This window comes from Mirounga angustirostris, unplaced genomic scaffold, assembly GCF_029215605.1.
Source record: "Mirounga angustirostris isolate CCGP_5_RB_7025 unplaced genomic scaffold, mMirAng1.0.hap1 SCAF_10, whole genome shotgun sequence".
NCBI classification, from domain to species: Eukaryota; Metazoa; Chordata; class Mammalia; order Carnivora; family Phocidae; genus Mirounga; species Mirounga angustirostris.
The window spans coordinates 127,875,463-127,896,975 of NW_026991718.1; the positions used below are offsets into that span (position 1 = coordinate 127,875,463).

Here is a 21,513-nt window from a genome sequence, read left to right on the forward strand (position 1 = left end):
CTCCCCAGAAGGTACAGCTCCCGGGCGGGTGCTATTAGCAGCTAAATCTGAAGAGGGCTGCATGCCCCCGACGCGTGACAGAGAAGGAGAGGGGGTCAGGGCAGTGGCTGCCATGGGAGAGGGAGGACTGGCTTGGCGCTGGATCGCCGACGGTGACTAGCTGCCATCGGCCATCCTGGTTCCGAGGGATGTGACGCGTGCAGGTGAGCCCTTCGTCAGCGCAGGTACTTGTGTGATGCCTGAAGCTGGGGTTGGGGCTTCTGGAGGAAGTGCGATCCCTTGGATGCCTGAGGGGCCTGGGAAGCTCTTGAACTTGGCTCTTTTCATGGTCAGCTTTCTTCTGGGAAAATAAACCACGTCTCATTAAGCAGTAAATTCGTCCAGGTACCTGCTCCGGCTGATACCATCGCACCTGCTCTTGCTGCCAGACCTAAAGTCAAGGCCAAAGTTCCCGTTACTTGGAGAGTCCTAATAATTAACCTGAGAACCTCAGTCGGAAGGGGGTAATGCTGGCTTTTAAATGTAGTGAGGAGCCGGAGCAGCGAGGGGCTGCGTCCAGGCCTGGATGTTGCTGAGCACTGGTGGGGAGGTGCCCACTGGGGCCTGGGTTGGGGGTCTCAGCACTGTGGCCCCCGCACCCCCTCTTCCCCTCCTGTGACCGGCAGCTCACAGCTGGCTTGGACCTGGCTCCAGAGGCCTCAGGCGATACCCCGAGGAGTGGGTGTCGGTGGGGGGGCAGGGGGCGGGTGGGCAGGAGTGGCTCAGCTGGCATTAGTCGTTGGTGTGAGAGAAATGGGAAGCCACAGGCCAGGGGCTGCTGCTGGGGCTGGCTGCCAGTGTGTGTGCCTCCCGTAACTTGTCACTGATCAGCAGGTGTTTATCGAGTATCTACTGTGAGCCGGCTGCCTTGATTGATAGATGAGCCATGCCTTTTAGTGGCTGGGGAATGTCCCCACACTTACAATTCTTGAGGCCCCTTGTTATTAAAAATCAAAGCAGTACCAGCCCCGGTTCCCACAACTGTGGTTTAGTTTAAATGTTCATGTTTTGAAACTGAATGCATTTAATACTAAAAGTGCAATGCTATGGAATTGTACGCTTGGGCTCTTTCTGAGCTACTGACGGTATTTAAAAAGAATATGAATTCGGGGGGCCGTAATAGTAATGAAATTAGTCAGCAACCATCGGGCACTTAGCGCTTTCTAAGCACTCCACAGTTATATGGGCATAACACCCTGCAAAGTAGGAACTATCATTAGCCCTGTTACCAGGTGAGGAAACGGAGGCACAGAGAGGGTAAGTAACTTGGCCAGGATTGCACAGCTGGGCAGGGGGACCACTGCTGTCCGAGGGATGGGGGAGTGGGACGGTTTCCTGTGCTGGATGAAGGGACCGACTGTCAGCACTGGCGGCTCCATGTGGGGCATTGGAGAGCATGTCAGAGCAAATCCAAGGCCCTCGGTGACCCCCAGGCCCCCACGACCCCCGCCTTCACGCACATCCTCATTCCCCGAGCAGTGAGCCACTTTGGAGGAAATGGGCAGATTAGGTAGGAAGCCCCTTAGACTTGGCCCCTAGATCCTCCGGAGGCCCCAGAAAGTGAGCTCAGCCTCCACCCAAACCCTGTGTCTGGTTTTCTTGAAAGAGTGTTGGGGTGTGTGTTGGGGGTGTGGGCACGTGGCCAGCCTGCAGGGTGTTCTCTGTACCCTGGGCTTTTGCTCCTGGAGCTGGCCCCGCCCACCACCCCCCGTGCTGAGGCACACAGGGGCCTCTTCCTCCCCCGCATTCCCCTGTAAGTCCTCCTGGGCTGCTCCAGACCCCAGCCCTTCACCCCCTCCTTCCCCAGCCCCCGGGCCAGACTTAACTCCTTTGATGCCAAATCTCCACGGACCTCCCCTCTGTTCTTCTGTTCATTCTACATTCGTTTCTTCATTCGTTCATTCAGCAAATACTTAGCCACCCACCTGTATGAGCTGTTCGGTCTTTCAGATCCTTAGAACCCAAGGAGGACAGAAAATATTCCTGCCCTCCAGCAGCTGACAGTCTGGTGCCCCAGGGGACAGAGAGAAGCAAAGAAGAAGCATGCAGGGAGTTGGATGAGGGCAGGAGGTGGTCAGGGAAGGCCTCCCTGAGAAGGGGATGCACTGGAGGAGGTGGGGAAGGGGGTGTGCAGCTGTCTTGGGCAGCTGCAGGAGCAGTGAGACCTGAGCAGGCAGCCCGCTGGATTGGGGAGGGGAAGGTGGAGGGAGCGGAGAGAGCAGACCTGGGCCCAGGGCTGGGACTCAGCTCTACAGGATTCAAGATGGCCTGCGTCTGGCCTGTGGGTCCAAGTGGAAGCTAGGAGTTCTGAGCCGCTGGGATGGTCCAGGGAGAGATGCTGATGGCCTGGACCAGGGTGGAGCAGTGTGGGGCTGTGGACACAGGGTCCATTCTGTGTGTGGGGGTGGGGGGTGGGGGGAGCATGGTGTTTAATTGAAATTCCTTATGGAGAAAATTGTAGATTCACACACAGTTAAGAAATAATACAGAGAAATCCCTTGTACACTTGGCCCATTTTCCCCCAGTGGTAACATTTTGCAAAACTGTAGTACAGTATCCTGGCCAGGTATTAACATTGAAACAGTTGGTTCTCTACAGTTGTATTGGTTCTGTAAGACGCTGAACATCTCCAACATTACAGGGATCTCTGGCTATCCTTTCATGACCACCTTCACCCCTGCTCCATTCCCAGCAGCCACTAATCTGCCCTCCGTTTCTCAAATTTTGCTATTTCAAAAATGTTCTATAAATGGAATCCTACACTGGGTAACCTTTCAGGATTGGCTTTTCTCGCTCAGCATCATTCCCTGGAGATTCGTCCAAGTTGCCGTGTGACTCAAGAGTCGGTGTGGATGTGTTTGCAGGTGGAGCCCCAGTTGGAGATGTGAGTGTGGGGTTCAGGTCTGGAGGTGTCCAGCATGGAGCCAGTGGCTTTGGCCCCGAGGCTGAATGAGGCCACCCAGGGAGGCAGAGGGGCGCCAGGTCGATGACTGAGTGCGAATTGATTCAGCATCAAAGTGCACGAGGCACAGGGATATGGCCAGCCCTGGACAGACAGCAGACAGACGAGGTCCTGGCAGGTGGGGTGGGGCTGCCCCCGGGCTGGGTGTCTGGGGTGGGTGTGAGAGAGGGAGCGAGCTCAGGATCTTTCCATCCTCTGCCCTTCTCTCTTTGCAGCCAGAGGGCTGGGCCCCACTGGCTGGGCTCCGAGATGCAGGGTTTAGACCAGGGTTTTCAGGAGTCCTGAACCACATGGGAAAAGAGCAAAGTGTTGCCTCTAAGATGAGATGGAGTCCCTTCCACAAAGACTAACCTGTCTTCTGAGATGGCCTCTGTCCTTTGGGAATATTATTTCTTTGACAAAGGGGTGGGGCCGGCAGGTGGGGGCTGGTGGCTGGCCAGTATTTTCTCATGGCCTCTGGCGCAGTGACCTGGCTGGGGTCTGGAGAGGTCCTGAATGTACTCTCGTCCCCATCTCCTCCCCTCCGGGTCCTTGTCCCCAACCTGCCCCAGCCACCCACTTCCTGGCCCCCATCCTTCCCTCTCCTCTTCTGTCTTACTTCTTCGTGTCATCCCTCTCTCTCCATTTCCCCCACTTCCCCTCCTGCATTCCATCTCTTTCTACTTTTTTTCAGTCTCCCCTATCTTGTTTCTGCATCTTCTCTCTCTTTCTCGGGTGTGTCTCTGTCCCCCTCCGGCTCTCCCTCTCTTTGTCTGTGTCTCCTTCCCTGTCTCCGGTTACCTCCTGCTCTGCCCATCTCGAGGCCTCTTTCTTTCTTTCTTTTTTTTTTTTTAAAGATTTTATTTATTTATTTGAGAGAGAGAATGAGATAGAGAGAGCATGGCGGGGGGGAGGGTCAGAGAGAGAAGCAGACTCCCCGCCGAGCAGGGAGCCCGATGCGGGACTCGATCCCGGGACTCCAGGATCATGACCTGAGCCGAAGGCAGTCGCTTAACCAACTGAGCCACCCAGGCGCCCCATCGAGGCCTCTTTCTTTCTCTCACTCTCAGATGTTATTTTCCAGACCTTGAACATCATCCCTTGTCACTCTCAGGGGGCCCAGTGGATAAAATGTCTTAATCAGACCGGGACAGCACGGGGGGCGAGCTCCTGGAAAAGGGCTTCCCGAGGCGAGTGCCAGGGCTTTGGGGATGGCATTGATGGCGGTGGCTGCAGCCCAGGCCGCCTGCTCGGAGGAGGCAGGCCCGGCCGAGGTTTGTAAGCCCAGACCAGAGCTCTGAGGACAGCTGGGTCTGAAGAAAGGGTGGATTGAGAGGAGGCTCCCAAGGCTGCCTGGATGGCCTGGGACAGGGGACAGTTGGGGCCGTGGCTCTGAGGCAGGCTCCGTCAGCTGTCAGGAGGTGGCTGCTCAGCCCGGGGACAAGAGTCTTTCTCCACGCTGGGCAGGGACATGGGGCAGGCATGGAGGCGGCTTCCCAACACCTGCTGGTTCTGGTGGACGCCTCTCTAATTGCCCTAATGGCTTGTTTATTTGATGGAGAACCGCTATCCACGTTAGGGACCCTGACAGAATGGTTGATCGAGTCTGTGTTTGCTTTCTGCTTCCCAGAGCTAACTGGTGCTATTTTCAACATTCTTTTGTGGAGCCAACCACGTTTGAGGCCAGCCAACAAAACCTCCAAGGATTCTATTGATAACCAGCATCAGAGCGAGAACCGTTCGGCTCGCACATGACAGTAGCCGGCTGGGGACCTTGGCCAGCTGTTGATAGAGGCCACAGACACTCGTCTGGAGGTGGACCACCACTGGCTGGACTCTGGGCATAAGCGTGCCTCCTGTCGGGCCGCGGAGAATCTGACAAGGCGGTTGCTGAACTGAGCAGACCCCTGGGAGGGGGTGGCTGGTTTGATGCTCTGGGCTGGGAAAGAAACTTCCTTTCCTTGCTGTGTCGAGAGTGGGTCCGTCCTGGCTCCACCCGAATCCATCCGCCAATGGCCCCCCTCTGACTCACCACTGCTCCTGCGGCTACCCTTTGCCCCGTGAGGTTTCCTCGGCCAAGGGTGCTGGCCCCACGCTCCCCATGGAGCCACCCGTGAATGACCCTTCTGAGGCGTGAACGCCTACCCTGGGAGCCCGGAGACCCTAGGACGGGCTGCAGAATTCGCAGGGCCCCTTTGTTAGAGCTTATTAAGAATTTCCAGGTAGTGACAGCGAGCACTGAGGGAGAGCAGGGCCCGTGTGACTGCACGGGGAGGGGGGCACACCCATGAGGCCGGCCCTGTCACCTGCAAGTGTCACACCCTGAGTGAGGTCCTGAGCCTGCTGAGTCTCAGTCCCCACATCTGCGTAGCGGGATTTACAGTTAGAACCTCTGCACCGGGTTGTCGTGAGCCGTGATTTCAAGCAACGCAAGGTTTGGCGGCTGTTATTGTCATGACATGTGTGTTATTATTTAATAGCTCTTCTCTGTGTCGTTGGCTCAGTCCTTTGCAGATGCTGCTGTGCGCGCACTTGATTTATTTATTTGTTTTTCAATGACGTTTCTCTTTTGGGTGACTGTAGATTTACAGAAAGCTCGTGAAGGCAATACAGAGTTCTGGTCGGCCCCTTAATCACTTTCCTTCACTGTCATGTTACAGCACGAAGACACTGTCGTCAACACCAACACACCATCCTAGTCACTAAATTTCTGGCCTGGCTGGGATTTCACCAGAACTTTCGTAGACAACCGTTTTCCGCCCCAGGCTCCCCTCCAGGCCAGCACATTGCTTTGAGTCTGTTTTATTTTTTTTAAAGATTTTATTTATTTGTTAGAGAGAGTGTGGGCGAGAGAGAGTGAGCGAGAGTACAAGCAGGGGGAGCTGCAGGCAGAGGGAGAAGCAGGCTCCCTGCTGAGCAAGGAGCCCGATGCGGGACTCCATCCCGGGACCCTGGGATCATGACCTGAGCCGAAGGCAGCCGCTTAACCGACTGAGCCACCCAGGCGTCCCAAGTCTGTTTTATTTTTAACAGGACTGGTGTCTTCAGTAGTGGGGCAGGGACCTGGCAGGGCAGGGGTGCCAGGCTCGAGCCCCTTCAGGTGTCCCCATCTGGAGATGATGCTTGTCACCATTGGTCTCGGGCTTCTGAGCCCTGACTTGGCGAGAGGCCGGCCCTTCCTGCTCTGCCTCAGCTGTCGAGCACATTCAAGTTCATTCACTTCTCACCTGAGTCTCGCCTCCCTGGGGCTGTGGCCCTGAAGACTGACAGAGGTCCCATCCCCATGGAGCTCAGCCTGGTGGGGAGACCGAGGAAAGAGGCAGACAGGATACGCACCTTTGTGGTGCAGCGGGGGAGGGAAATTGGGGGTCCCTTAGGAGGGCCAGAAGGAAGACACCAGCAGGAGAAGACCCCAGTGGCAAAGCCTTGAGGGGGACAAGCAGGTGCAAGGGTCCAAGTCAGGACAGACCCTGGGGAAGGCTAGGAACAGATTTCCAGGCTGGAGGGTTCTGCGTACTGGGAGGTGACAGACTGTGAGGCTGGATCATAGGGTTCTGGGGTCGCAAACCCCAGCCTGAGGGCCAGCCAGGTGGCTGAGGTGAGAGCACGGGTCCCCCCTGAAAGGGGCTGGCCAGAACTCAGCCAGCTCGTCATCACCACTCCGTGCACCAGAGCTCTGGATTTTTTAAACAAGAAGCTGGAGATCCATCTTTTCTTTTCTTTTTTTAAAGATTTTATTTATTTTTATTTGAGAGAGAGAGAATGAGAGAGAGAGAGAGCATGAGAGGGGGGAGGGTCAGAGGGAGAAGCAGGCTCCTTGCCGAGCAGGGAGCCCGATGCAGGACTCGATCCCGGGACTCCAGGATCATGACCTGAGCCGAAGGCAGTCGCTTAACCGACTGAGCCACCCAGGCGCCCGAGATCCATCTTTTTGGCATTTCATTCAAAAACAGGAGGATGCAAACGACTGAACAGAAGCAACAATACTAGTAAAGACCCTCAGCCCAGTGGAGGCCACGCCGGACGCAGCTGTGGTCTGGGTTTGGCCAGATGAGTGACCTCGGTGGCAGGGCCTGTAGGCGACAGTGAAGAGTCACATTATCTTATAAGTGTTGCACTTACCAGAGGATCAGATTTGTTTCTTAGGACAATCCCTCAGGCTGACATGTGGAGAATGGGTTAAGGGCGAGAGCCTCAGCTGGGAGCAATGGGACGACAGCAGTGATGAGGAGAGGGATCTGGGAAGAGTTAGCAGAAGGGATTGAGGACAGGGGGGATGCGGGCGTCCAGTTTGGGCAGTGGGTGGGCCTCGCAGTGAGTCACATAACTATTGAGAGCCTCAGTTTGCTCATCTGTAGAAGGGCTTTGTGATACCTGTGCAGATTTGGGTTTCCGGAACATAGCAGGTGCTCAATTAAAAATACACACGTAGGGATGCCTGGGTGGCTCAGTCGGTTAAACGTCTGCCTTCTGCTCAGGTCATGGTCCCGGGGTCCTGGGATCGAGCCCCGCATCGGGCTCCCTGCTCGGCGGGAAGCCTGCTTCTCCCTCCCTCTGCCTCTCCCCCTGCTTGTGCTCACTCTCTTGCTCGCTCACTCTTTCGAATAAATAAATAAAATCTTCAAAGAAAACCCCAAAAGAATATTTTAAAATACACATGGAAGAACATGGCAGTCAGACAATTCCATGAGTGGCCATGGGATGAGAAGCAAAGCCCAGGGCCCTCGGAGTTCAGACAGGAGGACTCCAATGCAAAGCATCAGCTGGAGGGGGAGCCAGGACTCGGGGAAGAGGGGCCCTGAGGGAGGGGGGGCCAGGCTTGCAACAGCAGAGTGTGGGTCAAGGGTGGAGAGATCAGACTCTGGGTCTGGAGCTGAGGCCCCCAGGAAGGTCTAGTTCTGGAGGAAGCCGTGACAGGACTCCTCCCACCTGGCTGTCCTGTCTTCGCTCCCAGACCGTGTGTGAGTTTGGATTTAGTAGCCGTATCTTGGCAGGACTTCCCGGGGCTCCTCCTCTGCTAGTTTCCATGTTAACGCTTTTCCTCCAGCTAAAAGCAGAATCCTTGGGGATCCACGAACCTTCTAGAGCTGCTGCCTGGGGTCAGCATCCACCCATAGCGAGGCTGCACCAGCTTGTCCCTGCTGCTAGGACCCTTCCGGGCAGAGGCCGCGCACTGTGGGAGCCCCGAGCCCCGTTCCTCTGTCACCAGAACCTCAGCAGCCTGCCCCAACTGCTCCGGTCCCTGGGCTGGCGGAGGTTGGGGCTGGTGGCCCAGCTGGGTGGGAGCGTTCGGAGAGGAAGGGGGACAGCTTTCGTGCAGGCACAGCGAGGCTGGCCAGTCCAGCCCTTCAGGCAGGATTGGACACGCAGGGGCTGCTCACAGAGAGATGGGAGGAGCTCGGCTCACAGCTGTCAGAGCATTCTAGAAGACTTGGGGCCCTGGAGCAGACACAGAACCTTGCAGGCAGAATAGCCAGGCGTGGCCTGAGGTGCAGAAAGCCCTGGGCCGGGACGGAGCAGGGAGGCTGGGACTGAGGGGAAGGTCCCGAGGGCTGGTGGTGGCGGGGGACAGGGTCCAAAGCTCACGAGAGCCCACTTTGATTCCTAGCTCGGCCTTTTCCCAGCTGGGTGACCCTGGGCATGTGACCTACCCTCTCCTCTCCCAGCCTGTCTCGTCCTCCACGGTCTCAGTGCCTGCCTCCCGGGCTCTGGTGCGCAGGGGAGCCAGGGGGTAAGGGAGGCAGCCGCTGGGCTTGGCGGGAGCCCCAGGCTGGCGGTTCCCAGCCCATGGGGCCCAGGGTCAGGGACGGGAAGCAACGCCTTCTCCATCCAGCTCCTCGGGAGCCCCGTGTCTGAGTGATGTGACTTGAGCCTGGGGCCACTGCGGGCTCCGGTGCCCACAAGGCCCGGCAGGTCCCGCGGACGAGTGAGTCAGGCCGGGCGGGGACGGCGGCAAGCGGGCAGCCCAGTAGAGGGGCCAGCTGCCTGCACCGCACAGGAACGTGGGCCCAGCGTGGCCAGATCGCTCCTTTCAGGAGAAATAGGAACTCCGTATTTATTTGAAACACCCCAGTTCTTCCATGTTGGCAGCTAACTCATGTTTAAATTTACATGAGCCAAACCAGTCATGTCTGCGGGCCAGATGCTAACCAAAGGCCACCAGTCTGCGATCTCTGAGTCGGCTGGAAGGTGGGGCAGCGGGGAGCTCCTGATGTCCCTCGGGTTGGAAAGCCGGCAACGAAGGGACATCCCGAGCCCCGCACTGAGAGCGCACCCCCAGCCCCACTCAGCCCCAGGGCTTCCTGGGTCCTGGCTGGAGGCTGGGGCTGGGGCTGAGTGGCCCTGGTTTCCAGTCCAGCTCTGGGCCATTTCCCAACAGGCTGATCTTGGGCAAGTACCTCTCTGACCCTCAGTTTCCTCTTCTGCAAAATGGGATTAAGGATACCTGCCTCTCTCAGCAGCTGTGAGAGCAGATGGGCTGTGAACCTTCAGGGCCCATCCTCACCTGGGTGCTCAGAAAGTGCTCAGTACTCAGTCACTGTGGTTGTAGACAGGCTGGGGGCTCGGTCTATGCAGATAGAGCTGTTTCTTCTGTCTGCTGCTTTTCTCCCCGCCTCCCCTCCCGGCCCGCCCCAAGCTATGTTTTTTAAGTTTTAGAATTAGGGCAGGTTGCTGTGATAATACAGAGGGATCCCATGTACCCCTCACCTGGTTTCCCTCACTGTTACGACCGTATTTACTGTGGTGCGTTGTCCCAGCTGGGGGACCAACCTCGATGGATTGCTAGTAACTAAACCCCACAGTTTGTTCGGATTCTGCTAGTTTTTCCCTAATGTCCTTCTCTGTTCCAAGATTGCATCCAAGATACCAACCGCGTTGTTTAGTTCACGCCTCCTTAGCCGCCTCTGGTCTAGGATGGCTTCTCAGACTTTCCTGGATTTTGATGACCTTGACAGCTTTGAGGAATATTGGTTAGGTATTTTGTACAATACCCCTCTATTAGGGCCGATCTGATGTTTTTCTCGTGGTTAGACCGGGGCCACGGGCTTGGGGAGGAAGACTGCAGAGGTGAAGTGCCTTCATCACATCCAGGGCACAGGCTGTCAACAAGATGTAGCACTGTTGGTGTTGACCTTGACCACCTGACTCAGGTAGTGTTCGCCAGGTTCTTCCTGAGCAGTTCCTTTTCCTTTTCATATTCTGCTCTTTGGAGGCCACTTGCCAAGTGCAGCCCCATCAAGGGGAGGGGCAGCTAAGCTCTGGTGAGGCTCAAGGGGCAGAGAAAACCCGACCTTGGAGAGGCCTGGGAGGCTCACTGACACCGCATTGAGCCTAGGGCACAGTAGGTATAGTGATTGAAGTGGGGGGAGCCTCTCCCAAGCCCCAGAGAGCTGGGGGTGCTTGGTGACCTAGGCGAGGAGTGTGGGCCTCTGGGCACCCGAGCTCCCCTGCACAAAGTCAGCCTGGGGCCTCAGTCCCCCAGGGGTTGACCAGGCTCTGGGGCTGACCCTGTGGACCTCAGAAGCCAGCCCACGAGTGGGGCTGCCGCGTGGCCTGCTGGGTGAGGCAGGACGGGCTGGAGCTGGAGTGATGGCCCAAGGGCAGCCAACCAAATAGCACTCCGGCCCAGGACAGTCAGCACAGTGGGCCTGGCGCGGAATCCTCCAGCCCCGGTCTGGTGACCTATCACCCAGCGCCCATTATATGGGAGATACAGGGAAGGAATTTTGTCCTGATCTCTCTAGGAAGACAGATTTCATTCAGGGGCAAACCGTGGCCGGGGGTCCAAATCTGGCCTGCCACTGTTCTGTGAAGTTTTCCTGGCACACGGCCGAGCTGCTGGTTTGCATATTTATCTGTGGCTGCTGTGGGCCTTCAAGGGCAGAGTTGAGTCGTTGCGACAGAGACCTGTGGCTTGCAAAGCCTAACGTGTTTACTGTCTGGCCCTTCACAGAGCGAGTTTGCAGACCCTGGCCCGAGCAGAGAGCGGACCAGGGTTCAGGATGTGTGCTTAGGGCCTCCCAAGAGGGAGACACGAGGCGGGCCAGGACTTCCAAGGAGGGGGTGGGGATTTCTGGAAACAAGTGGGCAGGTGGCACAGGGCAAAGCCAAGACCCTGAGGTGGGTGAGCTTCGCTTTAGGAAACAGTGATCCGCCCTGAACGCAGTCCTGCGGTGGCCCCGTGGGGACTTGTGTGAAAGCTTCCTGGTGGCGCAGATGACCAGGGAGGCCAGCCGTGAGGGGTCTCCTGGCAGCAGCAGGCCGTCGAAATGGCGAAGTGGCTGGGAGGGACCTGGAACCCCAGGAGAGCAGCCCCTGCTCCCCAGCTCGGCCGCCCGGAGCCCACGAGATGCTGTGGCCCGGAGCTGCCAGATCGTCTGATTTTCCAAGGGAAGCTGGCAGTCTGGTGTTCATGAGAAATCTCCTGATTTGTTGCCTGTTTGCAATTAATTCCATTTTTTAGACATCATGAAGCAGACCGAGCACATCCGTCTGGTGTGTGGGCTACAGGTTTGAGAACTCGGGTGTCCAGGGTGGGAGTGAGGATGCGCGGATGTGGGTGGACAGGGAAGAGCAGGCCAGGCCCAGCACAGTAAGCCGGCAGGCGAGCTCTGGACTGGGGGCAGAGGGGGAGAGGGGACAGTGAAGGGAGACTCTGAGAGAGGGGGTGCAGCAGAGTCCGGCACCTGCAGGGTCAGATTGCCCCGTCTCCCAACCAGTCCCAGGCCGGTGGAACATTCCTGCCTGCAGGCTGGGAGCTGGGGAGCCCGCAGCTGGACACTCCTCCTTGCTTACCTGGCAGCCCGCTCCACTCCCCACCCCCAGGGGAATCTGTAGAAGGAGGGATGGGAGGTAGAGATCTCTGAAGTCCCCTCGACATTCCCAAGGGTTTGGGTTTGTAGTTCTGTCCCCAAAGACTTGGGCCCTGTCTGGGGATGGGCAAAGGCTGGGCTTCGAGCTGGACAGGCCTGGTGGACTCCAGCTCCCTGGTCCCCTGGCTCCTGCCACTTCAAAGACACAAGGAAGACCCCAGTTTTGCAGATTGCCCGGAGAATCCAGCAGAAAACGGGTGTGGAGGACTGGGTTTCCATGGTGTCCTGACGTGCCTGTGATTGGGGCCTGGCTTCCAGGATGTGCTCTGTTCTTCCCAGCAGCAGCTGGGGCATCTGGCTGTTTTCAGCCTTGCACACCAGCCCTTACCTGCTGATTCAAGCCGCTGGTTTGCAAGTAGTCAGTGGCTGCACTGTGGGTTTATTGTTTTAGGATGCCTGGTTGCAAGTGACAGCAACCCAGGTCAACTTGGCTGAAGCAAACAAGAGAAGTCCAGGGCTCATGGACAGGAGCCGGCCCAGGGTAACTCCCGCCTCAGGCAATGATGGATTCGGCTGCTCAAATGATATCGTCAGGACTTCGTCTCACTCCATCTCCCAGCTCTGCGACCCTGTGTTGGCTTCAATCCCAGGCAGGCCCTGCACTGTGGTGGCAGAGGTGGCCCTCAGGTTCATGAACCATCCTCCCCCACGCCCCTGGGTCACAGCTCCGGTGGGTCAGGCCTCCCACCCCCTGCAGCCCCCACCTGAGCCATAGCGGGTGGTGAGGGTGGCCAGGTCCGGCACAGGCACGAGTGATCTTTCAAGATCAGGACGCCGATCCCAGAGGGCGGTGGAGGCTAGACAGGCCTGTGTCTACCGCACCCCCCCCCCCCCCCCCCACTGTCTAAGAGCAGCATGTGTGCCCTTGAGACCACATTTGGAGTCCCCTGGCTCATCAGAGGTCACCCCTTCCTGGCTGACTTCAGGCTCAGCTCTCCAACCAGCTAGGAGTCACCATCCCGCATTTCCCCACGTGCTCTAAGATGTTGGCGGGGGTTTGGTCCAGGGCCACTAGGAGGCTCTTAGGATGACTTCTCCTTGGTTCTGTTATAATTATATTGATTTTCTCCCTTTTTTGGAAGTCTCTCTCCTTGAAGGAGGAAGCAGAAGCCCCGTCCCTGGGGGGTGTCTTACCCATTCAGAGCCACCGCCTTTTGAATGGTGGAACTATTTCAAAAAAAACAGGGGGTCAGAATGAGGCCACACTGGCCCCTCATGGGCCCCTTCCCTTGTCTGGGGACCTGATGGTCAGGAGAAGGGACCTATCATTTCAGGATCACAAAATGTTCTTTGATCCCCATGTGTCAGGACCAGGGAACTGGTCTTCAAGCTGTCATTATTTGCTTGATAGTTATATTTTCTAGATTACTACAATGACCAATTTTCAGGAGAAATGGGGCAAAGAGATCCTAAGCCTATGGGCTACCCACAGATTGCATCCCTTAGGCTATGAGATATATCTTGTGGCTCATTTCTCAGTTGTGCTCTGGTCATGGAGCTATTGGAGGCCTTGCATCCCATCCATGGTGGCAGGGGGCAGCCCAGGAAGGTGCTAGAAAAAGGGGGCAGGTGGTAGGCCTGGGCCCCAAGTACCCCCAAGTAGGCTGAGCCAAGAATGGCTGACCCAGGGTTGACAGATGGAATGTTCTGTTGCCCTTTCATGAGGCTGGCCCTTCGCCATGATGAATGGCTCATCCTGGTTTTCCAGCTGTGGGATGGTGACACGGGGAGGTATGTAGTCCTCAGACACCTGAGCACATTCTGTCTTACTTGAAATACTTTGATGGTTTCCTTCTGTGGGGCAAAATTCAGGGCTTTGGGGCTCAGACATGAGAATCTGTGCACTCCCGCCCTAAACCTGGCTGCTTCCCTTTAGGGGATCCTGGCCACAGCCTCCTCCCTGCTCCCCTCTTTCCCCTCAATTCTGCTCTTTCTAAAACACCTAATTCCACACACATACTCCCGATTAGTGACTTCAGTGGCTCCCTGGTCCCTTGGGATGAAGCTCTTAAGCGCGGCCTCTGAGGGCCCATGTGATCTGGCCCTGGTTTATAGCCTCATCTCTGTCCACACGGTGACCTGGCCCCAGTCCAGACTGAGCCGCTGGAGTCCCCAAGTACCCCTCCCTCCCCCGCCACAGCACTGTGACATGCCATTCCCTCAGTCTGGAAGCCCGCCCTGCCTGCTCTAGCCCTGGGAAACCTCCCTGACCCGCCCCCCCCAGGGGGAGTTGGGCCTCCCCCAGTTTCCACAGGTCCTTGCACCTCCCCACCATTAGCCCTCACATAGCAGTTCTGTTGGTTCCTTTGTCTCTCCTGCCAGTGAGCCCGGGTTGTCTGGGGCTGCCGTCTTGTGCGCAGATGGGCCCTGGCTGGCGCCGGCTCTCAGGACCTGGTGGTGGAGTGGACAGAGGCTTGGAGGACGTGGGACGTGGGTCAGGCACCCCCGCTGAGCCTTGGTTTCCCCCCCTCCACCGTGGGGATGGTGGTCAGGGCGTCGCTGGGGGGAACAAGTATTTGGGGGAGGCCAACTATGCACGCAGCGCAGTGCGGGGCACACGGAGGTGCTGGGCTTTGGGGGAGCTGTTGCTGGCCATGGGCCAGAGCCCCCACCCCACCCCTGCCCTGGCACCTGCACCTGCAGGCCGCTCAGAGTGGGTCTCAGCTGGAGGGGGCCAGGGGGTGGGACAGTCAAGGGAGAGGAGTCAAGGGAGTGGGGGGAGAAGAGGAGGGTGGCGAGAGGGATGCCCAGTGGAGACCTGCAGAAGGACCTCGTCCCTCTGCACCCCTGAGCCCCACATACCTCCCATCTCCCAGCAGGGCCTAGTGTCCCTCCTCCAAGAGGGCCGTAGTCATTGGGATGGGATCGGCCACGGCTCTGCATGAGAACCATCTGGGGATTTCGAAATACCCCGGGGCCGGGCCACACCCCTGATCAGTGTCCTCAGAGGCACGGTGGGGCTCCGGTGGGGCTCCGAGGCGTTTCCTAGCTCTCCGGAGGCGAGGGGTGGGGGGGCACCGTGCCGCCAGTTTGAGAAGCCCTGCTTGCCATGGTCCTCTGTGAAACTGGTTTCTCCGCCAGAAAGGGTCTCAGCAACCGGAGCTCGGGGAGGGCTGCTTGATGGCAGAGCTCTTCTTCCCAGCCTCCTCAGCAAAGATGCGCACCAGATACAAGTGAGCACTCCTTAAATTGGTTTTTGATTTTTTTTGAAAAAGTAACACATTCAGATGGCACCGACTCGAGGCGGCCCAGATGGGGACCCGGTGGAAGAACGCTCAGCCCGCCCCCCGGTTGCCCGGCAGCAGGCCCGGCGCGCGGCTCCGCCCCCCCCGCCCCCGCGGAGCTCACGTGTGCGCGCACGCACGCACACGCACGCACACGCGGGCGTGCGGGACACCTGCCTCGTCGGTCCGTCTCTAGCCGACCTGTGCGTCCCCACGCCGGCAGCGCTCCGCCCTGGGCGGGGACCGGCGCGGGCGGCCCGACGCCCTCGCGTGTGTGGGTGGGGGGGGGCCTTGGCCCTGCCGGGCAGGGCCACCAAAGGACCGTGGCCTCGTTGTCGCAGGGGCAACACTCCCCGGGGCTGAAGTCATTCCTACGACTGGAAATCCTGGGTCACAGAGCGAGGGAATTCCGGAGGCTCACGGGCACCTCGCTTTCTGTCGTTCCAGAAGCCGCCGGCGCCCCTGCCCTTCGAGCTGCCCGCGCTGTACCGGACGGAGGACTACTTCCCCGCGGCCGCCGGCCAGGCCGCTCTGCGGACCCCCGGCCCCCGGCGCCGGCGCGTGTGAGCCCCCGCAGCCGCGGGGTCGGCCTGTCCTACTGCGGTCCCTTCCCGCTTTGAATCCCCTCCCTCGCTGCACGGGAAGCCACGTGGTTCGGAGACGCGTTTGGGGCCCACGCGGGGCGGGGCCCGAGCGCCCATCTGGACCAGGAGCTTCCCGCCGGGGCTGGGCCTGCCCGGCGTTCTGGGCCCCGGGCGGGCGGGTCCGAGCAGCCACCGTGGCTCTAGGCCCCGGGACTCGGAGCCCCCCACCCCCCCACCCCCGTCTCTCCGTGAAGGGCTCTGCGTGGGAATCGTGGGGGGCCCGCTCGGTGCCACCGGGCGCACGGCTCCAGGTTCGCCTGCGGTGGTTGACTTGTCCGCGAACCCAGTGCCCGCCGGCCTGTGAAACATCTCAATAAAGGTGTCAAGAGGTCACGTGTGGTCTGGGTGCGAATGTTTTCTCGAAGGGAGCTCGTGCCACCGAGGCAAGCCTGACCCTCCGAATCTGCTCGTCGGGAAGCCCCTCACCCGGCCTTTAGATTCCCAGCAAGAATGGAGAGATCGTTAGGATTTCCAGGGGTCTTCAAAGGTGGGTTGGCCTTCATTTCATTTCATGCCGATGAGTTTCCTGCTCTTGTCCTGGAATTCCAGATTTCTCACCTTGGTGATGAATAATTCTGGGTTTTGTGAGGGTTTTGGGGGTTGTTTTTTTGGAATTCCTCACAGAGCCAAGAAAACACACACACACACACGCACATCTGAACTGCAGACCTGTATTCGAATTTCAAGGAAATCTAACATAATGAATCGAGAGAGAGCAGTAGAAAAGCAAGGAATAAAGCTGGATCTTGACAACTTTAGGACACATTTTTAGAATTAAAGATACAGGCCAGAGGCTCCTGGGTGGCTCAGTTGGTTTGAGCATCCAACTCTTGGTTTGCGCTTAGGTCGTGATCTCATGGGTCATGGGATTGAGCCTGCTTGGAATTCTCTCTCTCCCTCCGCCCCTCCCTCTGCTCTCACATTCTCTCTGTCTAAAATAAATAAATCTTAAAAAAAAAAAAAGATATAGGTGGACACCTTGTTTCAAGAGAAGCCAGCATTTTCCTGTGGAGATTATTTTTTTAGTAAAAAACTTGTTCTAAACTTGTATTTTATTTTTTTGATTTTTTAAAAAGATTATTTATTTATTTGAGAGAGGGAGAAAGCATGAGCAGGGGGAGTGGGAAAGGGAGAAGCAGGCTTCCCGCTGAGCAGGGAGCCCGATGGGGGGCTCGATCCCAGGACCCGGAGATCGTGCCCTGAGCCGAAGGCAGACGCTTCACCGACTGAGCCACCCAGGCGCCCCTTGTATACGTTATTTTAAATGATCGAGGTGTAATTTACATACAGAAAGGTTCACCTAGGTGGAAGGTCCAGTGATTTCTCACAAACCCCGCCCCGGGCTACCAGCACGCTGACATCTGTCCGTGCAGGCGGCCGTCGCGGGCGTCTGTACTTCGTGTAACCTCGGATGGGTGGACGGGGCCCACGTGGTGCCGTCTGTGTGTCGGCTTCCCCGGCTGACACTGTGCCTGTCGCTACATGTAAGCGGCAGACTGTTCATCCTCGTGGCCGTGCTGTATTGATTGGGACGCTTTTAATGAAGGAAGCTCAGATACTCCCTGGGCCCTGTTGTGTCCGCTCAGGGAGAGGGAAAGTTATTTTTCAGACAAGCGGTGAGGAGACCAGTTTCCGGAAGGCCGAGTATATGTGGCTTGCTGGCGACGCCCAGGCCTCTTTCCCTTTCGGGGCCTGAAGCAGGGGCTAGGGGGAGGTGAAAGGGAACGCCATGTGATCAAGCCACAGCATCGTGAGTGTCCTAAAATAGAGACCACAGGACTGTGGCTAAGAGCTTCTAGGCTCTGAGGTCAGGCTGCCTGGATGGCTCCAGCATCTCTCAGCCCTGTGGCCCTGGGCTAGTTGCTTGCCCTCTCTGAGCCCAGCTTCCTTCTCAATGAGAATGCAGCGAACAAGGGCACCTGCCCACTGGGGGGGTGTTTGTGTGGATGATATGAGGGGACCCGTGTGAATGCTGACCTCAGGGCCGGCAACGGGCACTGCAGTGGGTGGCGTTGCTATGGTGATTGGCCTGGCTGGAAGAAGGGCCAACTTTTGTGCTGTTTCTCAGTTGATGGGTGGCATCCAGGAGCGTCAACAGCGAGTGACTTAGGGACTGCCCTTAAATTTCGGAGTAAGAACAGATAGAAGCATGCACTGGCCTTCACTGTGTTTCGCTGTCCTTGGATCCTTTCAGGGACACCCGCTTTCCCCCAAGTCAGCAAGGAGGGGAGAGCTTGCATGAGAATATCCGTGGGAAAGCTGACTCGTGGCCATTCCAAGTTTGCTGGGAGTCCTGATGCCAAACAGTGAACTTTGAGGGACATTTGGGGACACCTTGCGGGGAGGGAGTGCCAGGACACAGACCCTGCCAGCGATTCTGACCTCAGTCCTTGCTGGTGTTCTGGAGGCACTGCCCTTGTGCTAGGTGAGCTGATGGCCTGTCGGGTAAAGGAAAGCCTTGACTGCTGACTCAAGCAGGCCCCATAGCCCTTGCCAGGGTCACTTTGCTGCCCAGGACAAGGTTCTTTTGTGGGACGCCCATATAAAGGGCATTGCAAATTTTCAGGAGAGCCGGGCTCTTCTTCAGGCAACCACCTCCCTGCTTTCCCAGTGGATGTGAACTTCATGTCTGTCAAAGCAAGAGGTTTCAAGAAGGTGGCCCACGCGTTGGCAGAAATGTGTGGTTTACCCTGAACTGTTTAAAAATGTTTTCGTGTTGAGACAACTGGGTAACCATCTGGAAAAAATAAAGCGAGTTCCATACCTCATTCTGTACACCAGGAACATTTCCAAAATTCCAAATGGATTAAGGACGAGTTAGATGTATAAAATGAATTCATATAAGAAGGCAGAAACATTGGAGAATCATTCAACATCCAGAAGCCTTAAAGATACATTTGATTATATATAAAAAAGTTAAATCCTCTGAATGGCAAAAACAAACCGAAAACTCAACCAAAAAAAAAAAAAAAAAAATCCAAACAAAACAAGAAATCCTAAGCAAATTCGAAAGACAAATGACCAAAAAGACAAGTGATAAATTGGGAAAAATCTATGTGCAGCTCATTTTATAAAGGGATAATCTCCCTAATATATAAACAGCTCCTACTAAAAATAAGAGACAAAGTAGAAGAATGGGCAAAGGATATGAACAGGCATCTCACAGAAAAGAAAATGTAAAAGGCATTTTAAACACATGAAAAGATAATCTCTACCAGTAAGTATGAAAGAATATTGAAATTCCTCTGTTTTCACTATGTGAGGCTGGCAAACATGAAATGTTTTTGATGACACTGTCAGTGAAAGTCTGAAACAAATGTTCTCATGCATTGCTAGTGAGATTCCATGCTCGTGGAGGCCCGTGGGCAGTACCTATCCGAATTAGAAATGTTTATGCCTTTGGACCTAGTAATTCTACCTCTAGGGATCTCGCCTCCCAATAGACACACACAGGAGAGAAATGATAAACGCAAACGGTGATTCTCCACATGTTGAAATAACCCAAGACTGGAAGGAGTCTAAATGTCCATCAATAATGGGATTGGTTCAGTTCTAGTATGTCCACACACACATAAAGACGGACGGAATCCTATGAAGTTGTAAAAATGGATTAGGAGTTCCTTATGAGCTGGTAATGGAAATGTCACCAGCATATGAAAGCCAAGGTGCAAAGAAATGCACACGATATCCTACCATCTGTGTGAGAAAGGAATTAACATTCTATGGAAGGATACACAAAAATTTGAGCACGGTGAATCTCTGTCTTGGGTGAGAAGTCGACTTTTCATGTTTCAGGTTTTTTTATACTTTTTGGTATTTTGGTGTTTACCTCTTCAAAAAAATTAACCCAAATCAGTTGCCAGCAATTAAAAACGAGGACAAGTCCATAGAAAGAACTGGATTTCCAGCTTCTCTTCAAAAATTGGAACATCAGGCACTACTGGGCTCACACTGTTGCTGGAAACGATGAGCTAAAGCTGAGTTGCTTTAGAGGGCCATGCTCTTCCAGGTTTCTCTTGTACCCCAGCTGTTTCACTAATTTATTGATCTGCCTGGCCCCTGTGGGCATTTGGCATTTGAGAGCCTTAGAACCAGAGGCCCTTAGACCATGGAGAATTTACTCCAAGGATATGAGGTATGTGAAGAAATGCAGCTGGGGGTAAGCAACAGGCTGCCTGGCCATTATGTGTAGTTAGCAACTGGCCTGCCTGCAAGCATCTCTGTGCCCTGATTCCGAATTCCCTGGGGACAAGGGCGTTCGGTCTTACTGCAGAAGTGTGTGCTTTCCATGGCCCTCCTTTTGGAAGTGACTGATTCCAAGTCAGACGAAGACCTAAGAAAACTAGCGACCAGTATCCCTCGCGAAGATAGATGCAAAAGTTCTCAACAAAATATTAGCAGACTGAATCCAGCAACGTAGAAAATGGATTATACCCCATGACCAAGTGGGATCTCTCCTAGGAATGCAAGGTCGGTTTAACATCTGAAAATCAATCAGTGTAACACACTGTATTAATAAAGGTCAAAAACCACACAATCATTTCCACAGATGCAAAGCATCTGCCAAAATCGAACATCTATTTGTGATAAAAGCTCTCCTTCTTGGGGCATAAAGGGGAGTTCTCAGAGAGCAGGGTTAGAGGCTGAGTAGATACCCCCAAAGGTGTTTACTGATAGGATTACCAACTCTCTGGAGATGATTTGTTGACCCAGGAAGCTGGAGGCAGCAGGGCATTTTCCTCCCCATCTTAAAGCAAAATCCCACTTAATTTTTTTTCCCCCTCCTTCTGCAGAAAGCTTTATTGTTTCCAATTGGTCCACAGCTTGAATGAGGGCTGAAAAAATTGCTTAAAAGAGCTGCCTGGTGGGGGCACCTGGCTGACTCAGTTCGTAAAGCATGCCACTCTTGATCTTGGGGTCGTGAGTTCAAGCCCCATGTTGGGTGTAGAAGTTACTTAGAAAGCTGCCTAGTGGAGGCAGAGAGAGGCTCAGGCAGAAGCTCTGATACCAGGGGGTGGCAGAGGGGTGCTCAAAGGTGGCCGGGCTCTGGGAGGCTCCTAGATGTGCTTGGCCTGCTTCGTCTTTTGCTCAAGAGCACAGCTGTCTTTGGCTTTGGAAGAGCTCAAAGCAATTCTGACTCGGGGGCGCTTTCACAGAATTTCCTCTGTGAGGCCTGTGGGCCCGCTGTGGCCTCCAAAGCGACCAAGTTCTTCTCAGGGATGGTCAGCTGGGCGCGGTGGAGGCTGCGTCCGCCTCCTGCCTGGGCCTGGGGCCAGGGCACCTGCCGGCTGCAAGTGGGGCCCGTGTGGGGAAGGCCTTAAGGGCAGGGCGGCGGCGGACCAGGGCTTCGGTGGGGACGCACCGCCGGGGCCCCCGCGGAGCCACGCCTGAGCGCGGCAGGTGGGCCCCCCACCGGAAGGACTTGCTCCTGGGGTTCCCGGGGCTGCTCCGCGGTAAGTGGAGCGCGGCCGGCCGTCCCCACCGCTGTTCTGGGGAGCCAGGCCCCAGGCAGAGGAGAGGGAGCAGACCCGGACGCGCGCCGGAGGACAAGGTTTGTGCGTTTCTTCCTTGGAGGGGCGGCAGACAGAGCCCCACCTGGGGGGCCCACGGTCTCCTCGTTGCCCCCCACCGTGACCCCAGGGGATGCTTGGGCATTCGCTTGCACGTGTGAAATCGGTTTCTAAGGGGCACCTAGCTGGCTCAGTCAGTGGAGTGTCCGGCTGTCGATCTCAGGGTCATGAGTTCGAGCCCCACATTGGGTGTGGCCATTACTGAAAAAAAGCGGGGGGCGC

At 56.2% G+C, this 21,513-nt stretch overlaps 1 protein-coding gene across 8 annotated transcripts in view; it reads left to right on the forward strand.

The window, feature by feature from the left end:
* The window catches only part of BCAS4 (breast carcinoma amplified sequence 4), a 56,575-nt gene extending 40,383 nt beyond the window's left edge, over nt 1-16,192 (forward strand). For 4 of the 8 annotated variants that reach the window (XM_064573346.1, XM_064573348.1, XM_064573347.1 and 1 more), the window contains one exon: nt 12,245-15,514. In XM_064573346.1, coding sequence (XP_064429416.1) covers nt 12,245-12,568 — 324 coding nt within the window. In that variant the 3' untranslated portion in view covers nt 12,569-15,514. The other 4 variants (XM_064573345.1, XM_064573352.1, XM_064573351.1 and 1 more) reach the window with 4 other exon arrangements.
* The last annotated feature ends 5,321 nt before the right edge of the window (nt 16,193-21,513 follow it).